The following is a 27,261-nucleotide window of genomic DNA, read 5'->3' on the forward strand; positions in this document are numbered from 1 at the left end:
TATGAGCACAGTGTAACATCTTCTGATGGAAACTTCCCGCAGGATGATGCACCATGTCACAAAGCTCACATCATCTCCACCATGATGATGAGTTCACTGTCCTCCAACGGCCTCCACAGTCACCAGATCTACATCCAACTGAGCAGTTTTGGGATGTGCTGGAACCGGAGATTCTCTTCAATATGGAGAAAAATGTTTCCTTAATACATTTATGCCACCAATAATTGAGGCAGTTCTGGAGGAAAAGGGTCAAACCAGGTAAATGTAAGCTGCATCTTATAAAGGGACCAGTTAGTGCATATATCTTGGAATTAGGCTCATTTGGTGCTAAACTGGAGAGAAATTTTATTTGTAAACACCGTAGCAAGAGACAAAAAGAACAACTTTAACTCGTGTAAGACTGAGACACGGACAACTTATAGCAGTATACGTTTTCTCCTCTTCATCATCAGTAGATGACCTGGTGGATTGTCGACCCTTTTAACTACAGAATCATGATACTACAATCCTGCAGCATCGTCATGTCGGCATCTTGAAAACGTTGCATAAATGAACTCACTTGGATGGGCAATGCCATTTATTCATTAATTTATTCGTTATGATTTTATCTACTACAAAAATAATAACATGCATGTAACACTATTGGCATAAAACATCATGTGATGTAAATCCTCAGTGATGGGGTTGCTTACGCCCTCCAGTCTCAGGTCAATGATTTTCTAATTTGGTCTTTATCTTTATTCTTGTAATTATTATGAACCTTGACCTGCTCGTATTATTATTGCTATTTTACTGTCGGCCTGCCAAGGGACTAAGTGTGCCAATTAGCTTTGCTCTAATCATGGAGAGAAATTTTATTTGTCGATGCACACATTGTCCAAGCTGTGTAGAGCTTTGTTTTGAAATAACATGAAGGTGAAAAAAAAATAGAAAAAAACATTTACTCAGAACGTATTCCAATCATTTAGAGTGACTTTTAAACCATTGTTACGAGAGTGAAAAGTGTGACAGTTCACACCATTTCCCTCCACTTTGCTCTGAAGATAACTAGCATTTATAAAAACCACAACAAAACCCTGCTCCAAGATTTCCTTTGATTTGTTGTTTTGTTTGTCATAGATTTCAAGGGGAAATACTAAGCATTTAAAGACAGATTAAACAGCTAGATGGATGGACGGATGGATGGATGGATGGATGGTTAGTCACTTTGTCTCCCTGTCAAACAAGTCGCATTTAAACTTACTTTAGCTGAATAAGCCATTTGCATCAGAAATAGTCACTTTTTTCAAAGAAAAATCCTTTTGAAATATGCAACGGATTGTCAATCGTTTATTCTAAACTTTATGGTTTCCTCCATATACTCAAAAGCTCTCCTTTATAGATAAATAACTAATATTTTCTTCATAATAATGACACAAATTTTAATCAGACTATAAGCTCTTATTAAATTTTCTGCCATTTATCTCTGTGGAATACTGTGTTAATAACAGTCAGAAGCATTACAAAGCATTACAGTATTGTTACCAAAGGTTATGCATGACACCCTGCAATATTGTGTCCTATCAGTCTAAGATTTGCACGTTTTAAGTCATGCTACATGCAGCGAGAGGATGACACCATATCCTGTTGTTATATCACTTCATTTGTCCATTTCTTTGATTCTTTATTTGTTTGTTAAGGAGACAGAAGATGCTTCTAGAGTTGTGCAGTGCAACATGGGATTCAGAGGTGTGTCCGTCTTTGTTGTTATATTCTATGTAAAGCAGTTTGTGCTGCTTTATGTATGAATGGTGCAAAACAAATTTAATTTGATTTTATCACATTTAATACAATAGCAGTTAAAGTGCCACGAAAGATCAATGCAGGTAACAGTGATGGGATGCATCTCCATGGCAACGTCACTGACGTTTTCAGCAATTAGATATATTTTATGTACTTTTAATCATTTACTAAAACACTTTCTAAACTCTAGCCAAATAAAAGAAATGCACTAACTTGATGTTATTTTTCTAACTTAAGCATCACATTGCTGCTCTCAAGCCTCACATGCACGTTAAAACATGCAGCTACCAATGTTCCAGGCTTTCCTCCATCACTTTTCAGCTAATTTAAGGTCCAAACAAAGATGAGGATGAGACTAGGGCCCACAAGGTTCGCTTTTATTCCTAGTGCAGAGATCTATGAGCTAAAATGCTTATTAAATACACATTCTCTCATCATTGTTTGTGATTGGCGATATAATAAGATAGTCCAGCGATTTATAGAACCAGTTCTTTCATGATGATGTTTGCGTCACTCAAAGCTGAGCCACACAACTTGTAATTGATAGACTGCCTGACCAGAACTGAAGTAACTTCCAGCTAAACTGACCAAACAGGAAATAGAATCATAAAGTCTTTGTTTTATTCGGTGCTTATATGTCCAGATGAGCCGTAGGAACTTCAATGTTTTTAAAACGTCTCTAGACAGTTTAATGTTATGTTTCATTCAGCTGAAACGCAGTAAAAAGTAACCAGTCTCAAACGTTGAAGTTGTGGTATCGCCATGTTTTCTGTTTGCTTGGGTGAAAGCAGCATTTCTCATTGTTTCAGTAAAGCTCATAGCACACAAATCCAGTCCTCTGAGCCAAAGATCCAATGTGATCAAACATGAAGAAAAACTATAGCAACAACCTGCGCGGAGGATGACATACCACATGAAGGAATGATGATGGGATTGGGACAATTCACAGAAAAATCCCAGACTAAGTGAAAGACTTTAGGGGAAAAAAAAAGCCTTAAGACAGCAGGAACATGAACTTTTTCTTTTTTCTACCCGTTTAGACTGATCTACATTAACTTTGGACCTTTCCACTTCCCATAGAAACTGTAAAACAAGTTGGGTCTAGTTTTCACCCAGTGTGCACTTATTTAAAGTCTCTCATTTCAGTCTAATTTATTTTAATATGAAAGTCCAGAAGGGCATGAAAAAAAATCAAGCAATTTTCACAAACTCCTTCATTCATTTTGAATCGATCCTCTCAAATCAGCCTCGGCCAGAAACAAGATGCCCTGTGCCTATAACACTAAGAGTAGTTATACTGAGCAGTGACGGTGGGCGTGGCTTTCTTCCTGTGTATGTGCACAACGTAGAGAAGATGACCAATCACTGAGTCTCTCCCCTGGGACATCACTAAAATTTTGAAGTAGAAAAAACTCTCTTAAACCAATTGTTTAAGTTTCCATGGAAACCGAACATAGAGAGTGCTGGAAAGCTCAAACATATGTGTAGGTGATAAAAACGGCGCCTCTCATATGTCTGGTGAGTATTCAACACTGTAAGACTGTAGAAAGCTCAGAAAACTGGAAACAGCATCATAGAGCCGCTTTAAGGACCGAGCAGCTGTTCGGTGTCTCCAGAGGTGGAAATGATCGCTCACAACATGTCAGCAGCTTAACCTAAACACTTCCGCATGAGGACACCCCCCCCCCCCCACACACACACACCTTCCCCCCACCTACAAAATGCTTTAACACTCAATAAAATAATGTGTTTACATGATAATAGTGTGTAAACAGACTAGCTCTGATGTTTATTGGGTTTTTTTGTTTGTAGATTTTACGTCTTACTGTTCGGTTTACGCTTAGTAAATTAGTGATTTTATGTGTAAATGGAGCAATATAAAAGTACCTTATTTACTTTGTTGTTTGTTTTATAACTGAAAACTGAACTATTTTGATATTGTTTTATTTCATACGTGAGCACAAACTGTTCTTTTTCTTAAAGTCTTAATTCATTTTTTTATTTTATTAACATGGATTTAGAACAGAAAGTTTTTCTGATCATTTTACTGAGGAAATAAATAAAAACAAAACACTTCCAACTCTACTTATTTTTCTTTGAAATATATTGAACTTTACATTGAGCACTTTTGTGAACTTTTGTCTCTCTTTTCCATTCAGTCCGACGACACTTTGTTGTTCTCATCTAAAGCATTCAACTGTGCAACATCAGCAAACAATCTCTCTGTTGAAAAGGGAGGAAAAATAAAGCAAAGCAATCAAACTGGTGAAGAAAGTGTTTTGTCTAAAAGAAAAAAAAAGAGAGAATTATTTCTGATTGAAAAGAGTTCTCACAAAAACAGTATTACAGATAATTCTTGTGTCGTGCAGAACGATAATGCCACTAGTTATGCTTCTCCTGATAAATAAAAGATCAGTGGAAGAAAGAAGCTGCATGTTCTTGAAACTTCTCCACTTTTTTAAGATCCCAATTAATTTTGTAATAAACTGTGAGAGACTAACCTTGGTTTAAAAAGAAAAAACAGCAGCAGACATGGGACAAGTCCTTGTGGCAGAAAAGTTGTGCTATGAAGAGGAAAAACGCTATTTTATTCCAGTCGCTGGAGCTTTTTTCTTCTGATTCACAACTATGAGCAAAATTCTCACATATTTCTTTGCATTACAAACTGGCATGAAGAAATATACAATTGTATTTACTTATTTTAATTAATTAACTTAGGCTTTTGTGCCTCCTTGTCTTATGAACAACATCAGGCATGTGATTGGCCCTTATGTCCTCAGTGTTATTAACAGTAGTGTTTCCTCAGGCATCATTCCTAATGACTGTAAACATAAAAAACTCTCAGCTTTGTCTAAATTTAAACTAACATATTTGTCTCCACTCCTTAAATTTTAGAAGAGCTGTTTTCCCCAACTGACCGTCATTAGTTAGAAACATACTCTTGAGGTATTTCAGTCCTTCACCACACCAACACAGCACTTTTTTTTAAAGTATTTAATGGGATTTCATGTGTCACAGACTCTAGGGAAGCTGCTGTCCTGATGCTTTTAGGTTTCACAGCAGCATTTGGAGATTAAAATCTCATTATTAATCCTGGAACAAAGTGTTCGCATACAAGAGTTTAAGCTAGTTCAGGTCTTATGTTTTTTTTTTGTTGTTGTTGTTTTTCACAAAAGTAGCTTAAAAAGATTCAATGCCTTCTTCAGCCCCTCTTATCTGTGGAGTGCCACAGGGTTCAACTCCTGGCCCTGTTCTTTTCACTTTGTATCTGTTTTGTTAGACGCCATGTTGCATAACTATCTCATGTTCTATGCAGATGATTACCAGATATGGACCTAATTAAAAGGAGAAAGGAGGATGTGTTGCTATGCCTTCAGGACATTAAAGAGCGCTTGGCCTCAAGCTTCCTGACTTGTAATAAAAAGACGACTGAAGTCATTTTGTTCCAACCTCCCTGACGGCTGGTCCTGCAGGCCTCGGCTCACTGCAGCTGCTAAATAAACAGCATAAATAAGATAAATTATTACACAAACTGCCAAATAAACCTGAAAAAAGTCTAATTCAATACAAAAATAACAGGAACAGCAAGAAGGAAAAATATTTAAGAAGCAACTGGAACAAAGGAAGGCAACAAATGCTAAAGCGACGGTTCTTTCAAGTTGTAATGAGGGGTAGCAAATACAACAAAGCAAATAAAAACTCAAAGCAACGTGAAAACAATTCAATAATAAATTAATAACTAAAATTCAATATAAAAATGAGAACTGACATAATATTTCCACATTTATTTATTTTACTTTAATAGTTTTACATTTTATCATATATTTCTCTCTTTTCTTACTTTTTAATTCTTTTAGGTTTAATTATGTAATTCCTATGATTCCTTATATAACATTTCTAAACACAGATCAGATTTTCAATTGTTTTGATAATTTTCTTGTTGTAGTGAGTGAAAGTTAATTATATTATTTACACTTGATTCAAAAATTCATATCTCACATTAAATCCAATTTATTTATACAGTAATTTTCATACCAAACAGCAGCGCAAAGTTCTTTAATAACAAGTGATTACATGTCATTTCAAGTCATTCTAACATTAAATTTTACAAAAAGAAAAACAGATTTTCTGTAATTAAAAAAGTAAATGTTTCTGATAACAGCTGATGAAAAAAGTTAACATGTCTCGGTCTCAGTGGCTTAAAGAACTGAAACAGTTCTGAAGAGCATTTGGTTTTGTGGTGAAGCTGAAGCAAAAGACATAAATGTTTTCTCTAATAAAACAAAAAAAGAGAATTTAATCAAATTGCTGTGGATTTCTGCTCATCAGTTTGATCATCTTGTCTTCACAACAAACTATTTCCACCATCGTCGTCTCCGCTTGTTCCATTCTGTAATTTGTCAGAGAGGGATGGGATAAAGAAGCAAGCAGAGGAAGGCAGCGTTGCAGTGTTTAGTGCTCTTCCTCCTACACACAAGTCTTAATGAGAGATCTGAATCAATAAAGGCTAAATGTTTTTTTGAGTTTCTCATTCAGTTTTTCTATATTGTTATTTTTCTTTTCCACATTATTTATGTATATTCATAAATGAGCCATGTGTCAGAACGGTAGCAGGGGTGTTTTGTTCGTAGCATTACTATGCAAAGCAGCCTGGTTACTCTGTGCAGATCAGCCAGGGGTTTATCGTGTGTTCACACACTGTCCGACAGCCACTCTCATTTTCATTTTCTTCATTTTTGGGAGCCGGGGGAGGCTTCACTCATGCATTATGAAATGTTCCTATCTGTCTTTCTTGTGTGCATGCCCTTGCTTCACCTGGAAAGAAGCATTTTTGGCTTTTAAGAGAGAATGTTAAAGAAAATGTAATGTTTTTCTTGAACAAAAGTTTCTGAGAACGGTGATCTCATATCTATAAAATTGTTGTAAACATTCAGCAGATACATATGTACGAGGTGAAGGATGTTATTGTGTCACTTGATTTACATAAAAACACATGTATGTTAGAAGATTTTATTTAAAATCAGGCAAAAAGTCTTCATACACCTTCATCTTAAAAGAAACACCCATTTCATTCATATATATATATATATATATATATATATATATATATATATATATATATATATATATATATATATATATATATATTAGATAATTGCATAATTGTCTTTCTAAAACTAGAAAATCCATAATTAAGGATTATGGCCGGTGTTCATAACAAGTATGTTATTCAGTTTTCCTTTGTATTTGAAACCCATCTCTCTGCCTCTTTCAGTGTTGTCATCTCTCTTCTGAAATCCTCAACTATGATTAAAAATAATTACCATTCATGTATCTATAAGGTTTGCATCTTCTGGCAGTGCCAGCGTTCCCAGATTGCCTATGAAAACTCATCTGCATGCACTGTTGACAAACTGCATACAATTTCAACCATCTGTCATGGCAACTTGTCAACCCGGAACCCATTTCAAGAGCCTGGTGTGCATCTGCTGCCCTGCACAAGCAGAGCAGTTGAATCATTTTCCACTAAACAAGCTCACTTCTCGCCTCTTGTTGCTTGCAGCACTTAAGTTCTTTAGACTGAGGAGACACAATGAAGCACGACACTTTAAAACATACCGGAACAATAGCTGAGTGTGATCCATATGTGCTTCTTGTTGGATAAGTGGCAGATAACTGCAGTCCAGCTCCATAAATATGGACACTTAACCTTTAAGAGGATATTCTGTTTTGGAAGTTGGGTAGTGTGAAGTGCTTCGGAGCAGTTGGGATCTTAAATGCAAAAGTAAACAGTCAGAAACTTCAAGATTGGACAAGCAGGCCGAGGCAAATGTGGAGCAGTTCAACTCAGAGCAGTTCAGTCACTTAAATAAGGGCATTGCAACAAAATTTGGAGAGGTTATAATGGAACAAAAAAAGTACGCAGTCGGAGTCCTTCAGTTAATGAAGCCGTGTAGAGAGAAGGCTTGTAGTCTGATGTAAAAGAACCAGGAGTTTAAGCTGACCTGCGGTGGTTTGGTGAGTTTTTTCCACAGATATGGATCATAAAAGCAGACAGGCAACGTCTGCTCGGTGTACGGTCACCAACAGAGAACATCCTTACCTTGCATATAAAACTCATTGATTTTGCGGCAGTTTGAATGAATTGCATCACTTCTCCATCAGTGTGTGAAATGAAATGTGATCTGTGATGCAACATCATCATTTTATTATAAAACAGTCACCAATGAATTGACAACATAACATTGATTTTACATTTTTAATCTGAAGTTGATGTAGATGGAAAAATGTTAGTTTATCTTGTTGCCTCGGTGCTGTTCTGCAAGTCAAAGACGAAATACTTCGCAAATCTTGACGTAACAAAAACTATAATTATATTTCCTTTAGGGATGCACAGTATAGCTGCGTTAATGTTGAAATCGGCAGATTCATTCATTCATTCATTCATTTTCCGAACCGCTTATTCCAATTCAGGGTCGCGGGGAAGCTGGAGCCTATCCCAGCCGGCTTTGGGCGACAGGCAGGGTACACCCTGGACAGCTCGCCAGTCCATCGCAGGGCCACACACAGAGAGATGAACAACCACACTCACGCTCACGCTCACTCCTAGGGGCAATTTAGAGTGACCAATTAACCTGTCATGCATGTCTTTGGATGGTGGGAGGAAGCCGGAGTACCCGGAGAGAACCCACGCATACACGGGGAGAACATGCAAACTCCACACAGAAAGGCCACTGACCAAACCAGCCAAGGATCGAACCAGTGACCTTCTTGCTGTGAGGCCACAGTGCTAACCACTGCGCCACCGTGCAGCCCGAAATCGGCAGATGTTAGTGTTTTTAAACATATCGTATCAGTTTGATAAGTAAAACTGGATCAAAATCCACAATCAATAGCTATTTATGTTTGTGTATCAGGAGGTGGAGGGGGCTGTGTAGTATCTGTTCGGGTACAGGACATGATAATACAGCATTTTGGGGTGTTTAAGTGAAGAAAAATGTCATCAGCATGGTTATTTTTCACGGTACCAAAAGAAGACACCTGTGAAGGGTTATGCAGTACTTGTCAGGTAACAGCAGTACCAACTTCCTGCTAACGTGTTCTGTTTTCCACACACTGAAATCTGGTCACCCCATAGCAGGCCTACGCCGTTTGGTCCCATGAGGGCCACGGTGCTGCAGGTTCTCAGTGTATCCCTGCTCCAACACACCTGACTTAAATTAAACAGATCAGCCCGCTGATTAAATTGGTCATTATAGTTCTTTTTAAAATAATCATCATTGGCCAGAGTTTTGCCGATTTATTCTTTATTTCTCATAAAATAGTCAATGCTTTTAAGTGTCGGAGATGCTGCGGAATGATGTACTTGTAGCTCCTATCCACTAAGTGGCGCTCTGACTCCATCCAATCCTCAGTCCTCCCCGCTGTAATGTGCAGGAGTAAAACCATAGACTGTATGTAAAGAGATGAACGTAGCCTCTGTGACGTCACCCATAGGTTTCTGAAGAGGTGAATTGAAGTTCGGTGGGCGGTTCCTACCATCGCCATCTTGGCAGAGGCATGTGCGTCATCTCACCCGGAAAATACAAATATGGGCAAAGAGGTGGAGCTGGGAGGGGGGCTGTGAGCGTCATGGTGGATGATTGACATCGAGCAAACTCCGAGCTGCCTGTAGCTTAGAGCTAACTGAGTTAACCCAGAGATAACAGGAGTTAACTAGCTAACGGAGGTAAGCGGGCTAAAGCTAAGTCACGTGGTTATCCGTCTAAAAACTGCAGTTATTTTACATTCTTCTTACTTGAAGCTGGAGATCAGCACCTGTCAATCAAAAGGACACACCCCTAAATATGACGAACTTCGAGATTAAATTACTTTTAAACGGGCAAGTTGGAAAAAAATTCACTCCCCCCACAGTTGTCATGAAGGTAAACCTGACCTATAAACCGAAAATGGATTTTTTTTTTAACCAGGCCAAACTTTTATTTTTCTGCCGTGAAGTTGGCATTTTTAACATGGGAGTCTATGGGGATTTGCTCTGTTTTGCAGCCCCTAGTGGATGAAGGGGGAACTGCAATTTTATGTACTTCCACATGGGCTTCACTTTTAACCACCGGAGGTTGCCGCTTGAGTAAAAGGTATGGTCAGGCAGCGTTACAGGGTGGGTGGAACTTGCCTGTAACTTGCTTATGTTCAGAGCAACATTGTGAAATTAATAAACAGATTTCCAGTTTCAGTTTAACTCTCTTTGTTACATGTAAAAAGTGGGTGCTTTTTATTAACGTTGCATTGCTAAAGTTACGCTAACTTAGCTTAAGTTGTTACTGCTTGTCTGTAGTAAATGTCGCGTACTGATACTAAATGTGATCTGTGTGTGTGATGCGGTCAGTGAATTCCATCTGTAACTTAATGTGTTATGAGTCTTTATCATTTTGTACCTTTAAGTGAAGCAGATCTTCCTTATTAAACATGTTCCTCTCAGTTTGGAGAAGACTTTTACAGTCATGTATTTTTGTTAGCCATAACATTGTTGTAGTTATGCTAACCTAGCATAGCATTAGCTGACAGTTTCAAAGCAATTAATGCATAAACAACATAAGTATTCAAATTATTTGAAAGTACAGAAACAATGTTTGTGTTATGCTGACGTTAAGTGCGTGGCATTCACATGCGGACTCGGCTCGGAGTTCCAAACAATACTTTATTTGTTTCTTTCTGACTTCGGGTTCTTTCCAAGGTGGATGCAGGAGATAGGTTAGTCGGCAGGCAGGCAAGCGGGGAGGTAAACCGGCTGACAGAGGCGAGCAGGCAGGCGGGCGGGCAGGCAGGCAGGCAGGCAAGCGGTAGGGCAGCAATCAGGCATGCAGGCAGGATCTCTGACGGGGAAAAAACACACAGGTTAACGATCTGTGATTCACACTGGAAGAATCTTTCAGGCCGAGAGTTGTACCGCAGGGCATTCAACAATCTGGCAATGAACAGCAGGCTGAGCAGGTCTTAAATAGTGCTGTCGCTGATTGCCCAGATGAAGATCAGGTGCTGATCCAGGTGCCAGGATGCCAGACACGCCCACCAGGGAATAGGACCACAACAGTTTGTCCCTCTGTCAGCTGCGTGTTGAGCATTTTCAGAGGTTTTGGTGTTTATTTAGTCAAACAATACTATAAAATTACACAGTCTGTCACAGTAACCCAGCATGTGTTGGACTGTTTCTAACCATTATATACTTCAAATGTCACTCTTTCAAATGTTTTGATATTTAAAAAAAGGTGTCTGTAGTTTTTATTTTGCTTTATATGATTCAGATCTCTCTTGCAAAGAAAAGAATGAAGTAAAGATAATGTGATTTAACATTAAAGGCAAAGAGCTGCATCAATGTTTTTCCAGTAATTTCACTCATTATGTTGCTTTTATACAGCAGAACCTAAATCTAAAGATAAATACATCTGCACAGCTTCTAGCCAGAGGTTTAATGTTTTATTCCATATTTTTGTATTTGAAAATGTCTGCTGTAAAGTTAAACAAGTACAAGTATATCACAATCTGTATCGGCGTTAAAACATATCAATCGTGCTCTCAAAATAATTCATTCATTTCAGTCAGGTTTCTTAGAGCTGGATAACCCTGAAAACCTGCAGGACTTTGGCCCTTGTAGGACCACTCAGCGGCTCTGTGACTCGTGACAACTTGCGTGAAAATTGTCTGAGAGAAAGAAATCTCCACAGGATACATTACAATCTGAGTTTACATCCCTGAATAGCACATTTTAGACATGAGGATCAATGAACTTATCATTAGGTTTAGCAGGTGACACTGGGTTATGCTAGATGAAGCGGCCATATCACCAAACCAGCTTTTTAACACATGAATTATTCATCTAGAATGGAGGAATTGATGGCTCAGCTTGATTTAGAAAACATGTCTTTACAAAGTCCAAAAAAAGGTACTGGTAGTGTGAAAGTGTATTAAATTTTGTTCCTGGTGGACCAGGCACTAAATGGTGCCGGGTCAAAATATGTACCAGATCTGCTGACACCCTCTCAACAACAGACTTCTACTATAAAGCCAAATATAAAGAAGGTGAATCTATATTTTGTTTAAAGCTTTGACTAACTTTAAAAACAACACAAAGCATCAGACACAAAGCATCAGTATTTAAAATATAATGGAGCCGTCCTAAAGCATAGCGGAAAACGATATGGCGGTGGGGGGAGTCAGTCACCTTTCCAAGTTTCTTCTTTACTTGTGCTTTAAAACCACAACAATACAGTTATTCCTTTTGGAAACAAAGACAGTTATTGAGACCAACATAAATATGCACTCAATCTTCCCAGAAATCAATTTCTGGGGAGAAATCACGAACAATACACTATGAAAAGATGTCTTTTTATCTCCCAGCTGAATGTGGGCTTTCTGTCTGAAGCTGCTGCACTGTTTTGAGAGAATAAATGGGTTGTAAATTAAGATGCGCGGCAGCCAAATACTTCAGACCCCCAAAAAAAGGCTTGGGTTGGCCCTGAGTTAATGCATTTTACTATAAGAGGATTTGGCAGAGAATAGAATTTGAATGGTTTGTTTTCTTCCTCCTCTCAAGCCTTTAGCTGCAATTTTATTATCTAAGGGAGTTGTGTCCAACAGTTGGCCTGATTTGGTATGCTGCGTCGACAAGAGCCTCAACTGATTTAATCTGTAACCGCACAGAGAGCAAGAAAAGTGTTTACCAGCTTGATTTGATGATGCAGAGTACAACTATCACTTTGGATTGAAAAGGTTGCTACCTCTTCTTTAAGGGGACCGGTCTTCTTCCCCTTAGGTGCAGTAGTCAAGTGATGTTTTCTAAAACTCCACTGCTGCTCAGACACAGCTGGAAATTCACAGATAGGTGAGAAACTGCCTTCATTTTGTCTTGGAAAATTAAGTAAATGGTATGAGATTAAAGAAAAGGTTCCCTCCAGCTAAAATCTTTTGTAATTGTTTCTGTGAAAATATCATCAAATCAGAATTGCACAACATTTTAAGTCTCGTTTTGAATTGCAGAACTAGCACACCTCTACAGATGCAATGCAAAAGTTCAGCTTGTTTTAATGTATACCAGGTAATCACCTTTCATGCTGCTTAATCTACTGTACGGTGATTGTGTTATTCTATGTGAAATGTGCTTGACTTGGTTGAAGTGGGTCTTATGATCCAGTAAATGGGAGCATCAATCTCTGCTAGGTACCACTGTTCAAGCTGAGGTGAAAATCTTTTAATGAAATCACAATCTTTTTCTCAGCAGTTGACTTTTATAATTTGTAGCCCTCCAGTAATTGCTTTCAACCAGGTATTTCTTAATAGGCCTTTGCCTTTGAGCCTCCAGTCCTCCCATGCTAAGCCCTAAACGGTTATATCTAGTCGTTACTAGAAGTGAAGGAAATGTATTCAGTCCAGTCTGCCTGCAAAATCTTCTAAGCATTCGGACTTTCTCGCCAAATTGCCTGGGCTCTCTGTGCAAGTAGCATGCAAATGTGGAAGAAAGAGCAAATGAGGCTTAACTTGGAGCCGTCCAATTTAAAGGCTTTCAAATTGTTGAGTTTTTCTTTTTTCTTTGTCTTTTTTTGGCAACCTCACAGAAAAAAGAAACACTTTAATCAGAGGAAGATAAAAAACGAAGGCAGAATGTTTGGAAAGTGTGAGGGCGCAAACACTAATGGCTTGTGATTTCTCTGCTGTTTCTCTAATAAACTTTTCCATCTTAGTTCAATTTGGATTTAGAAAGTGATATTTATTATTGAAGCTAAATTAGTTTTTCTTCTTTCCCTCTTTTTGTCTTTTAATCAGATTTTATCTCTGGTTTGAAAAGTTAATGCACATTTGCAATGGGGTCCATTTCTGGTGATTCCCATTGAAAATCTCTTTTTTTTTTTTTTTTTAGTAAGTCAATGAGTTTTTAATTTTTGTCGGGACTGCAGCAGCAGATTTCTGACTTGGTAGCTTTACAGGAAGAAAAATTGTCAAAATTAAGGCGCAATCCTAACTTTTGTAGCACTTTTTATCCAATTGGAAGCTTTAAGGTTTCCTTTTTTTTGAGGGCTAGTGGTCATAGCCATCCAAATCTCAGTTGAGAGGCTTGATGACTGGTTCCTAATAAAGAAGGGGTAACCCACCAGTTCACACAGACAGGCGGGCTCTACCTATGTCAAACTGTTATACTAAGTGTAGAAAGGGTTTATCAGTACCTAATTACTCATTAAAAGGTAGTCTGGATGCTTGACTTTGGGACCCTAGAAAAACTGTATCTGCTGTGCTAAAAGCAAACCATAAGCCTTCCTTTAGATTATAATACATCAAGTCCTGTTTACCTAGAGATAGAAAGAGGCTCCATTTCTGAAAAAGAAGAATTCAGGACTCAAAACGAAAGATTCAATCAGGGGAAGGTTGCCCAGGAGTTTTAGAGGACAAGGACTCTCTTGCTCATGCAAGTTAAATGGTAAATGGACTTGCACTTATACAGCACTTTTCCAGTCATGCAGACCACTCCAAGCACTTTACACTACTTGTCACATTCACCCATTCACTTGCACACGCATACCCCAATAGGCACATCAGGGGGGCAGCTTGAGGTTCAGTGTCTTGCTCCAGGACACTTCAGCACATGGTCAGGGGAAGCCTTGAATCGACCTCCCAACTTTCCAGTTGAAAGACGACTGCTCTTCCTCCTGAGTGACAGGAGACATGTCGAACTCTCAGAACTCATCTGGTCTCATAAAGCGACAGCGACAACACTATCTCAGGAACCACATAACAAAACTCAATGGGGAAAATTGCTATCACGAGCACACTCTTTGGCTGATCTATCGTGAGCTCGGGACAATTCTAGCCTTTCAAAAAGAATTATAATCCAGCCGTCAAGTGCGGCGTCATTTCAGGGACCTTTGATTAGAATTCCATCGTGCTACGTTCATGATTCATTACATTTTGTGATTAAAAATGGGTCAGTTTTGTTAGAGGACCTCCTTATTGAAGCTAGATGTAAACACTGATGATTTTTCTGTCACTCTCTTGACCAATCAGATGCTCAGAATTCTTCTTTTGTTTTTATGAAAGTGACATCCAATCGGATGTCAATTTTGTTTTTTTCTTTAAGTAGTAAAAAACTGGCAGGCTCAACAATTCATCCTCTGGGAGTGTGGGATGTGTGATGTAGCCTTCTGTCTTGTTCCAGACAGAAACTATCACAAGAGTGCCATAAGTGACTCAAAAAGTGAGAGGAAAAACTAATGGGACAAAAATGTAAATAATTTTGGTTGTGTTTCTGTTAGAATGTTGGGATCTTTTTCTCCTGATAGCCAAGGCCTGAGAGAAACATATTTATGAAAAAAAAAAAAAAAAAAAAAAACTTCCACATTTTTGATCTTTGTTTTTTTTTTTAAATTAAATTCTGACATTCAATTTCCGTTTTGTTTTTTCTTTTGTTTTTATACTTGTATATCTATTGATCCATCCATGTGGCATCATTTTTTTGTTCATAAGTTGATTGTGTGTGAAAGGGTTGAGATCATACATGCATTAATCGACAGAGAGATCAAGCGGACAAAAAATAGCAATAAATGACTTGGAGTTTAAGGGTTAAAGCACTCAGGAGATGTGTCCATAACTGTATAACCATGTATATACTTTTTTTTGTATGCTATACCCCAGGGATCACCACCTTCAGGCCTTATGGTCCAAGGTCTTGCATAATTTAGGTGTTTTGCTGCTACAACACACTTGAGTCAAATAAATTGGCTTTCCAACAGCTTGTTGGAAAGCTGCAAAGCCTTTTGGTGACTCTTTAATTTGGGTCAGGTGTGTTGAAGCAGGGAGACATCTCAAACCTGCAGAACTCTGGTCCAGAGTCCAGAGTTGGCGTCTCATGCCGTTCTTACTTCTCTGGAAGATCTGTGGCATAACCTCGCTGTCTGCCGTGTCCTGTATCCTTATGGAAAATCGAATATTTGCGTAGTATCACAGTTGTGTAGAATGCAAACATTCACCCACCTGCACACCTACAATGATATGACCTCGTCCTGCTCAATGATAAGTAGAGTACCATTTTCTTCTTGCACGTGCTCAAATGTTTTATCATGTACTGTTGTGGAGAAGGATTTAACCCGAAGCCGGCTAATGAGGCCAAAAACACATCTAAACTTTGCCAAACGAAACAAAGCAAGCAAAGCTGACTGCCACGCACTTTCCTCCAGTTACACGACCTCCAATTTACTGAACAATTATGCAGGCAGATGCAGGCTTAAAAAGCCAAATATTCCTGAAATGACAAGATCCTTAATATTGTTAAATCATGCTTGTATAACATGAGTCCGTGCCAGCTGGAGTGCATGCTGTTATTAGGGCAAAAGTGGGGCAGAACTAATGAGATATTCTGAAATTTATGGATATCTTGAAGAGATTCAACTTTTCACAAAAACCCTGTCATCTAATGTGGTATCTCCACTAGTACTCATACTTTTGGACCCTATTGCAGATATGATGTGAAGTAGATGCTGTCTATATGTATTGGCATGGTTGTTATTCAGAACTCGATGAGCTAAATTCAAAGATAATTTGGTTTTGCCGAACATCAGGAGCAACTGCAGCTTATTTCCCATTCCCTTAAGTGTCTTGTATGTACTAACACACAAACGTGGCTGCAACTAATGGCAAAAGTCTGTTTTACTGCATTGAAACACAAGCATCCCAGTTTGAGAAGTATACTTTAATTCAATTGGACCCACTGGACGCTTTTATTTCCATTATCCAGAGGCAAGACTGCCATGGTGCAGCCTGGAAATGGAAACAATATTGTAGCAGAAAGAGAGGAAATACATCAACTCTCTGTTAAAGAGGGAAAAAACTGTCTGCTGCAGTGAAAGCAGCTCATGACCCCCCACCACCACCCACCCACCCTAATGTTGTCTATCAACAATATATACGGAAACATCAGAGTAAGCTCAATTCATATGGTTCTTATAAACATAAACAGTCTTTCTTCTTTCAGCAACTTTATTTCTCCATATAAGAAAAAGAATATGAATAAAAATCTAAATTTTCTTCCTTTCAAGTTGTGCAGGCACAACTTTCTGCTTGATGGACCACTGGAGGTCAGAGAATTAAACTGGACTTGGTATCAAAGCTGTAAAAGATTAGCTTTTTTTCCCCACTCAGGGTGCCATCGACTGCTCACTTCCAAAGCAGCTTTATTTCATGCCTTTTCATCAACGACCACTTTGAGCAAGAGCTTTTAAAACTGTCTGGTAATATTCTCCATCTCTCATCTTCATTGTCCCCCATCGCTTTTGTCAATTTTACATTTTTCATCTTTTTGAGGGTTTTTTTTTTTTCTTTTAGAAACTTTGAGAAACTTTTGTTCTTATTGGTGCAGATTTTCTATTTTAATTCGATATCATTTTGTTCCTCTGTTACAGGTCAGTTCCTCTGGGTGAACACTTCAGCCTTCGGAGGGCCCTGGGTGCTGAGTCCATGGCTATGGGGGGGTCAGGGTACCTGCAGCCTGGACATGGCGGTTTTCCTGCATCCGAAACAGAGCGGGCAGTACACCATTTGGCTCATAGAGCGAGACAAGCCACCGCTCGCCCTCTTCTCCACCGACACTCTGCCTCGCATCACAGGGTAAGTGCGATTCCTAGAAGCCGAACTCGGCTGTCATGGAGTTTTGTGAGATTCTATCCAGCATTGCCAGTTTAAATATTTCATCTATGTAGCAAATGCAACTGCATATAGTTCAAAAGAATAATCATTGTATTCTGTTTTTAATTATGTTTACATCCCAACTTCTTGGAATTGGGGTTTATGTGAATGAGGAGTGAATAATGGGTCCACTGTTGGCGCTTTAGGTGCCATCAGCAGAAAAGCGGCGTATAAATCTCTTCCATTAATATTACATTTATTCATAACAAAGATGATCATAATTATGAGACAATTGTGATGATCTTCTTTCTGACACAGCAGTCCCATTTATAACTTCACAAAAACAGGAATTAGAGGAAATGTGTGCATTCAAAACATTACGATTGCATAGAGGTTGTATTAAAGTCTTCTCAATGTGCATTTGATCTTTAATTAAGCTACATGATTAATTGGGAGAAAGACAGATGCACAAATCGAGTGCCTCCATGTTCACAAGATTGATAGTAACAGTTTGTATTCGCTTTTCAGAACATGTTGGGGATTAAAGTATAATGTTGCTGGGCAGCTTGTTTGTGCTCATGGCTTAATATATTTATTAGAATTTTTGTAAAATAGAGAAGAAACAGTGGAGCATTCAGCAGCCAGGAACCAATCAGTGCATTCATACTGCCTTAGGCTCCTTTTCACTGTGGCTTTTCTTTAGTAAGTACAAATACTTGCTATGTGGTCAAATCCATGTGTAGTTGTACTTTAACCTTTATTGGGATGAATGTATTTTGTGTGTTAGCGTGTAGAATGAATCTCAGAGTGCTGTTGCAGATCCGTTTCATGCAGCTTGTGTGTGTAATCTCCTGCGGCACCAAAATCCTAAGAATGCGGCGCTTTATGTGTCCTTTTCTCTTCAAGTGTTGGTTTGTAGGAGAGGTTTTAGCATGTGAGTGTGTTGTTTTTTTATGCAAACGTTGATGCAGCTCTGTGTTCTTAAGGAGTGTGGCTGGGGACATGCTCATTACATGTGTGACGAATTGGACTGTGAGTTGCGTGTGCTCTCATTTGTGGTCGTAGGCTGCCTCCCACACACACACACACACACACACACATACAGACACACACCCCATCTCAGCTTGCTGGAGTCACTGAGCCATACTTGCACACATTTCTGCTCCGATGGGGAAGACACTTGCATAATAAAAAGGCAAGAAAAGACAAAAGCAAGGGGAGCTAGCCAGTCACCAAAAGCAGCCTGTCGGGATGCTAATTAAAATCCAGATTTGGCCGATATCTCTCTAGCCTTACAATAGTATTCAAAAACAAAACGTTGTCAGCTTGACTTGAGAGCACAGTCGGTAATTTCATTCATTTAGCAATATGTTTTATTCTATTAGCCCTCATTCACATTCAGTTTGGTACTATAACTGATGCTACATAAGAACAAAAACCTGGTAGCTTCAGACCTGGACATTATTTCCCTTTTTTATAATTTCTATTTTAGGTGTGTCCAATATCCTGGAGCAAAAACCGCTCCGCCAGAGGGTCCGACCTGGCCTGCAGGATTCATTTAGTAAATGTGAAAATGAATCTGAGGACATTAAAGGTGCAGCATGAAAAAAAAAAGTTAACGATAGAAAAACATAATACATCATTAAAAACTGTTTTTATGAGTATCTAAGCACTTTGTTGAAATAAGTGTTGTGTTTTTATTCCCTCAGAATGATTAATTTATATCTACTTGATGTGGGTCCTCATACGTAGAAGCTGCACCTATGGTGCCTCTGAAGGGACAAACACATCCTGGTTTTACACAGATAAATATTTTTTTTGTGTTATTCTAATCACAAACGATCACATCTATGTTGTCTATTAGACAACATGAAAATGTTCCCATCATTGATTGATCCAGTGCATCACAGATCCACCAAAGGACAACAGGAACACACATGAACAGATGAAGCTATTTGAAAAAATATATGGTTGCTTAAAAATCATGCTAAAGTCGACGGGGTAGTTAGTAAACATTTATAGCATTGTGTTGGATTTGAGAACATGCATGTGATATTTTCACAGCACTGTAACAGAAACGTGCATCACCTGGAACGCCGGAATGTGTCGGACTGCTAACCAGGGCGAGCTGGCTGAACGAAACTAGTCATGAATGACCATTATTTCAGCAACTATGTTTGTTTTCTGATTTATTTATTTAATATCCATTGTGTGCAGTATGTTTACTGGTTTGCTGCTTATGCACAGATTGGACCAGCTTGGGTTAGGGGAGGGGTGTGTGTTTTTGGCATTACAGTAGCAATGTTCTGTTACCCAACACCCATCAATGTAAGCTAAAGTTGGCTAAGTACCAATCAGACCAGACCCCTCCTCCATCTGACAGCTCTGTGTAGTAGCGTAGCTCTGGTTGTATATGTTGTATATGAGTCCAATGAGAAGCAAAGGAAAAGGTGGCATCTAATTTCTACAGTACACGTGCAGAACAGGTTGCTATTGTTATTGGGCAAAACTCAAAACCTGCAGGGCTGAATCCCCGGGAAACCCGACTGGCCACCCTCCTGTCTGACGCTCTTTTCTGTCAAGCAACTGTCAATGAAGCCAAATATAAACCCTTAAAAATAAAGATTTTTCCAAGAAGTAGTACACAATATTACTTCCATATAGAAGCAGAAGTGCCAACTTTTCAGTTTCAACATTGTTGTTCATTCTTTTCTTTCTTCATACAGCATAGAAAATTAAATGGCTTCATTCAGTCTCAACAGCTTCATGGATGTTTCCCAAGCATTTAAAACGTTTGTCATACCAAAACGTCTTGTACTTCTGCATGTATACACTCAGATTTAAATTGGCCTCGATGCTCTGGAAACACTCCAACTTGTCTCTGCAAAGGACATGTAAAACAGAACTGAATCAAAATGCTGGACGGTTAGAAATATGCATATGTAAATATTCAAACAAGTATACCTACATACAAACACACACGCATATTTATAGAGCATCTTTCATCCAATTCAATTCAACTTTATTTATATAGCGGCAAATCACGGCAATGCCATCTCAAGATGCTTTACAGACAGAGAAGAAAACATAATAAGAAAACATAATGATAAATGCAACACAAAGTTTTTTACAGAATTAAAAATCAGGAGAAAAAAAGATTGTGTGCAGACGTACACACACACACACACACACACACACACACACACACAAATAATCTTTTGCAAGTCAAGTCTCAAGTCACTTTGAGTTGTCATCAGTAATCTGTCAAGTGGCGCCTGCCATCTGCTCTGCTTAGAATTCTCCATTATAATGTAAAATATAAGCTTGTCCTCCATCCAGCAGTGCTGATTATTAGCTTCAGCTGACAAATGTTCTGTCACTCCTCATTTATTTGCTTCATAGAATTCAGAAAACTTGTAGATGAACCTGGATATTTATTCAGATTAGTAAATACTCCGGTCATGTAAAACAACTGAGGGCACGTTCACACTTGCACTATTTGGTGAGATTTAAGAGAACTCTGGTCAACCTCCAGGGATAGTACGATTCATTTGGAGCAGTGTGAACACTCATTCACTTCACAGAAGCAAACTCTGGCCAGTTTCTGTTCACCTGCAAGTGAACGCCGGTGCAGTTTGCTTACATTGTGAAAGCGAACGGACCATCCAGTGAAAAAGAGAGGGGAAGTGGTGTAGCGTGCATCGTTGGGCAGCATGTCAGATATCTGTCTGCATCTCCTGCTGCTTATACCAGGCCTCATATGGAGACTGGATCATGTTTAAACACCAAAGTAAAAAAGTCTCTTCTATTCTACAGTCATTTAGCAGACACCTTTCTCCAAAGCAACTTACATCTGAGAGTGAGAACAACACAAGCAAGAAATAAAACCGGGGCGTTGTAATGAAGTGCTGGTCAGACTTCTGCAAGTCCAGTCTGGCACAGCTGCTGCCATGTAGTGCTACAGACTGCAGTTTTTTTCCTTCTTTTTGGGTTTATTTTAGTATTTTGTTTTTGCTCCTTTCCCCTCCTTACAATAGTCCCATCATTTAATAACTAGAACGCCATTTCATCACACAATATCATCTTGGGCATAAGCCACGCAGATTATTTAGAGATTTGGCAAAGTGCCGGATGAATCATTCTAACTCATTTTGACTAGTAGAAGGGTTAAACCAAGTGCAGAAATACTCCTAGAAAAGCTGTGTTTTTAGCTTGTAGGTAAGGACAGAGTTTAGAAGATTGTTCCACCACCGGGGAACAACACAGGAAAGGAGTCTAGCTACTGGTCTTTGTGCCGCGTTGTGTTGGAAGCCCTGGGCATTTTCCAACTGTCGAGAGGTAGCTCTGGATTAAGGATTACAGGCAGACTGGAGACGTTTAAATTATTGTTTTGTAAACCAGAAGCAGAGTATTGAATTTACCTAGATCCTGGAACAAACTGCAGAAAGACCCGGAGCTTCATGATCTGGTCTCTTTGGATGCTTTTAAGAAAATAGTGCAGAATTTGGGAGAAGAAAATTTGTCAACTTTGTCAATGGTCTGCTTGATTTATGGATTTTAAGTTGTTATTTTAATATTTAGTTTTTCATTTGTTCTTGTGCTAAAACAAAAAAAAAAGTTTTGTTGCAGCATGTGAGAGATGTCTGCATGGCAGAGGGACATGAAGGGAAGACAGAGTCGGGGAAATGTGCTCCCGTCTGTTCGCCCCAGTTAACAAGCAAGCGGCAGCATTTTGGACTCGCTGCAGGCATGAAAAGGAAGCCTGACTAACCCCAGTCCAGGGGCTCTGTGATGAAAGCATGAATTATTCTTTTAAAACCCCTTCATGCCAGAAAGATCTTTCTGAAACCTTGAAGGTTGAAGCAACAGAATTTCTTGGCTGTTTATTTTTTCTTCCCACACAAACCCACAGTATCACAGTGTTGGACATAATTAAGTAAATAACTGAACTGCCATTGTGAATGTGCCAGTTCTATACTGGGACAATGATGATGGTCCAGTTGGGTCAAACTTTGAAGCGCATGAGTAGCTTGACTCAGTGGTGCATGTAATTGCACTTGGTGTGAGAATGTTGTCGTGTTTTTCTTGGAGACAACGTGCCGCTCAGTGAATGCATGTGTGTCCTCGGGTTAGACAGGTTGTCCTTACCATCAGCCAACTTCTCTCTTTCTTTTCAGTGTGCTGGTGGTAAGCTTGAAAGCAATAGTTTGACATTAAACCTCAAAGGGAAGCACTTTTGTCCAATCAGAACTCAAGTTTCACTCTGTCTCCTTGCTTTTGTCCCAATATGATGAGCAGAAGATGTTCATGTGCAGTCCTGAAGTTCAGTCAATAAAAACTGACATGGTTTCTCCTTAGTAGCTTAGCGCTACCATATAACTACATTGGTTCTGCTAAAAATCCTTCTGGAAATGGTTGAAACATTAGGAAAACTCTTTAAATGTGATTTCAAACTGGTTTAGTGACACTGGTGATCCATGCATGTCCAGAAAGACATTTCTGTCCTCCTTCAGTGATGTGTCAGTCATCCACAGTGACACTTGGACTGTCCAATCAGAATTCAGAGGATGGTCAGTGGCACCCTGGCCACCCCTCTAGATCTGTCCCTAAATATGGCCTTTTTTTTGGTTCAAGGATTCAAAATGCCTGTTGGCCAAAACAACAAAGTGTTTCGTAGCCGACTCTTTCCATACAGTCTGATGCTGCCTCAGAAGGAGGATGTAAGACGCTGAAATCAAGTCATTTTTCACTTTCAGGTTTGTTTTTATTGCTTTGCTTCTAACAGCAAACACTTTCTCAGCAGTCATATTATTACTCAACCAAAAGACCTGATATACAAGAAATGTACTTGCTTGTTGTTTTTTAAATGTATGTTTATTTATTTCACAGTTTCTGAATCTCTTTTAATCTTTTATTTATGTATTTGTTGTATTTGGAGATCAGAAGCACTTCAAGTTGTCAGATAATGATGCTTCTGCATTGCATGATTACAGAACACAGTTTTCTTAATCAACATAATGACATAAAGACACATGTGCACGCTGACGTTGCGTCCTGCTGCAGTGATCATCTGAACAATGATGCAGGGCATGAAGGCCCGTGCTGCTTTGAACTGTGCTGAACTAGTTTGTAAAAGAAAAATAGCATGAAGTCTCCTTTGTCAGGGTTAGCGTTGCTGCCACTTGTGAAACGTCTGTGGTTTCCTTTAAAGGCCATAACACAAAAGAAAGTGCAGCGGCATTAGAAAAATTTGTTCCGTTAATTAAAAGAGCCTTTTAATTTACATCTTAGCATGTGGAATTCAAGCACTGCTCTTTGTTCCACCTTTTCTGTCACAGGGTTCATAGAAATAAGAAGCAAACGTGGTTTCAGCTCCTCTGATCGCAAGTGGCAGACTGGAGAAAAGCAGCATCTCCACTGCCTCAGTAAGACAAGTGATGCTGCAGGATGTGTGTGTCTTTAGCTAAATTTATTCATGGCTCCGTGTCCTTGGTTGTGTGTGCATCTCCACAGTCTTGTGCTAAGTACAGCCTGCACCCAAGCATGTACACGCTGGGTCACGGAGTGAACTTTTGCCATATCTGACAGCGGTGAATTATCAGTGCAGAAACGTGTGTGCACACGGTCGTACAGTAATGTACAACACGACCTCTACATCTCAACACAGATAAAATGTCTCTCCCTGCTTCATTTACTCCACTGCTACCTCTCACGCTGTCCACCGCAACATATGAACACGCAGAAGAATGAAGAGCGCGTTTATCGCGCGTTTGCTCCATCGTTTATTTTACATTAGAACTTTATACATCAGACGGCCGGAGTTTCAGGGTTCATTAATGTGATGCTTAATAAAATGAGTTTAGGTATCAAGACCCTGAACGCGCTCGTGTGTTGGAGGGGAAAGTGGCTAATATAATTTAAAGCACGGCAGTAGAGCAGTATCATCTTAAAACTGATCGATTACTTGTGCGATGCGGGGGAAGGAGGCTTCAAAGGAGGCAAATGTTAATGCTAAACTTTAAAGTACAGTAGGAGCATTATGGAAAGTGATAAATGGCGCAATATTCCCTCCTACACACACATTAAAGAAAACACAACCCTCGGCCTATACAGCTACAGTCGTGCTATATTTGAACCTAAAACGTGCTCATCTCGCTTCTTCCCCTGGATCTAAAACGCCCGTACAGCAGGAGATCCAGTTTGACCCGGTGGTCTTAGTTTATGAGCTGTAAGGCATGAAAGCCAGCGTAGATCAATGAGAAAAAAGTACAAAGTGAATCCAATCTTAAGATCCTGTTAAAACGTAACAAACTGGAAACGTCCTGCTGCACATGAATGATTAAACGATTTTATGTTGCACAATGGAAGCAGCAGCAAGGAAACAAAAGCTTTGCTGCATTTTCATTTTAAATTGAACCAGCTGTAATCCCCATAAGTAAAGGGGATTATTCCTGCCACCAACTTAATTATTCAATTTACAGTCCTATAAATGAAATGAAATGCAGCTTCAACAGTGACACTGTGTCTTTGTAGATACACTTAGTGTGTCGAATAAATTCCACTGTCTTTGTTAATGTTGCAGTGAGAGGTGGAAAGTCCAAGACCCATTTAGTTTAAAATGATGTGCACATCATTTTTTTTTTAAACCTTAAATGAGCATTTTGCAGGCTAAACTACAGATAAATGTCATCAGCAGCATTAATGTTGTGCCAAAACGTGTACGGAGGCTGAAGCGGGGCTTGATGAAGGCTTCTTCCGGGTGAGGAGACATGTTGTTGGCTTAACAATCACCCTAAGCTCAGACATGGATCGTTTCTAACGCGAGGTTTATCTGTAGATCTGGTGATCAGGATGAAGGTGTCTTCACCTTCATCTCACCTAATCTCTCAGCTGCAACGCAGTTTAGAAATATGGGCTTTGTCCATTCATCTCCGTTCCTTCAAATTTATTTAAAATAACAGGCTAAGTCACAGGTGTCAAACTCCAGTCCCAGAGGGCCGGTATCCTGCAGGTTTTTGTTATCTCCATGCTCCAAATCACCTGAACAGGTTGACAAGAAGCTGTTAGATCCATTTGATTTGAATCAGGTGTGTTTGAGCATGTAAACAACAAAAACCTGCTGGATACTGGGCCTTGAGGACTGGAGTTTGACACCCCTGGGCTAAGTTATTCCACTTCTTACCAGTGAAGCTAAGAATCAGTGCAGTAGTCAAATGAAACAAGAGACTAGTATCTCTCTGGGTTCAGTGGATGACTGCGTACATTTAGCTTAAACAGGATTGTAATGACACGGTTATGACATCTGTACTGTCTTTTATGCAGTCGTGTTTCTTTCTTTATGCTGTATGATAGCTTCTAGTGCCTACAGTATCCATGGTAACCTTGAAAACATTTGTATTTAAAAATCTGTTTTTTGGGCCGGGCGATATGACAAAAGGCTCATATCCCAATACAGCTCATTTTATGTCCCCATAACAATATATATATACATAAGGATATAAACTTGTGTAATGTTGTGTCAGTCATCAGTTATGTGTCGTATGTGCTTGTCAACGGCAGGGGTGATCTCCTTCTATCTATGGTCGTATGACGTTTCACAGGTAAATACCTGTTGCAGCGTTTGTGTCTGGAGATTTTGCCTCCACTTGACGACGCTTTTGCTGCTTTTGCTGCTTTTGCTCATTAACTTTACTCTTTATTCTGTATTCTTTATCCTGATTCCTGCTGGTGATAAAAGGAGTTAATTGTGTCGGAGTCCGTTGTTGGGACTGTGAGCTAGTCTGTTGTCGGTTCCACGTCGGTCTTTTTATATCCAAACTGCATCCATGCCACAGAAATTTCCCCTCTTTTAGTAACAAGCTCATAAGTTTGGGTTGGCTGGTCATCTTTTAGTAAGTTATCCTGCTCTGAAACACGTCTGCTACCGTCTTCCTCCATGTTTGTTTATACAAAGTGTCCATGCTGTAAAGCGCATCTTGATGTAAAATACTGCAGTAAAGCAGATTAGTGTGGCGTAAATGATAGCCTCATATGAAACAATAGACAATTTCTATTGTCCAAAGGATGTTAATCATCATATTGCCCAGCCCTACTCTGTTTATTCTCAACATTAAATGCATGTATGCGCTCCTCTCCATCCCCTGTGTTGATTCTGTGCATGTTTTAGTCCATTTTCAGAGTTTTTAGATGCATACTCAGATGTGGAAATGGAGCAGTACCACCAGAAACCACGACGGCAGAGCTGAGTAGTTTGGCATCGGTGCGACCAGCTAAGATGCTAAAGAAGGAAAAAGTTGTGACATTTAGAGGCCACACTGACCACCTCCATATGCCTATTTCTAAGAATTTACATTATCAAGCTCTCCTCCACCGTCGCCATGTTTGCTTTTATCTGAAGCTTGGAACTCTGTACTGCCCTCTAGTGGACGTGTCACGTAAAAACCATGGCAGAGTAGTCATGTTATGTACGTTATATACGTACATAGCAGGCTCATAAATCAGCTTTATATTTATTCCTATACCTGAAATAACAAGCTAACAGTTCTCCTTTCTGTTTAGGATGCATGGAGCGCTTCTTACTGTCGGTGAACGGCTGTACACCTTTCGTTTGCTGTGAAGGACGATAATTTATGCATGCTGATTTGACTAGTTTCTTTTCCTTGTTCACACCTTTAAAACATGTAATGATTTAATGCGGCTGTGCATTGTGTGCAAATGACAGTGACGCTGTACGTGTGTGTGATTTTGGAGGCAGCACTGCCAGCTCGTGTGCTGTGTGATTGCATCATTTTATTGTTATTATTTATTTATTTAAAG

General features: G+C 39.3%; 1 protein-coding gene across 1 annotated transcript in view; it reads left to right on the plus strand.

Annotated features, from left to right (window-relative positions):
• alk (ALK receptor tyrosine kinase) overlaps window positions 1-27,261 on the plus strand; it is a gene marked incomplete at both ends in the record, with an annotated part of 582,154 nt that overhangs the window by 334,621 nt on the left and 220,272 nt on the right. Inside the window, one exon of the mRNA XM_079262769.1 lies at window positions 17,223-17,427. Coding sequence (XP_079118895.1) covers window positions 17,223-17,427 — 205 coding nt within the window. The remainder of the gene's footprint in view (window positions 1-17,222; window positions 17,428-27,261) is intronic.

This window comes from Telmatherina bonti, assembly GCF_933228915.1.
Source record: "Telmatherina bonti genome assembly, chromosome: 22".
Classification (NCBI taxonomy): Eukaryota; Metazoa; Chordata; class Actinopteri; order Atheriniformes; family Telmatherinidae; genus Telmatherina; species Telmatherina bonti.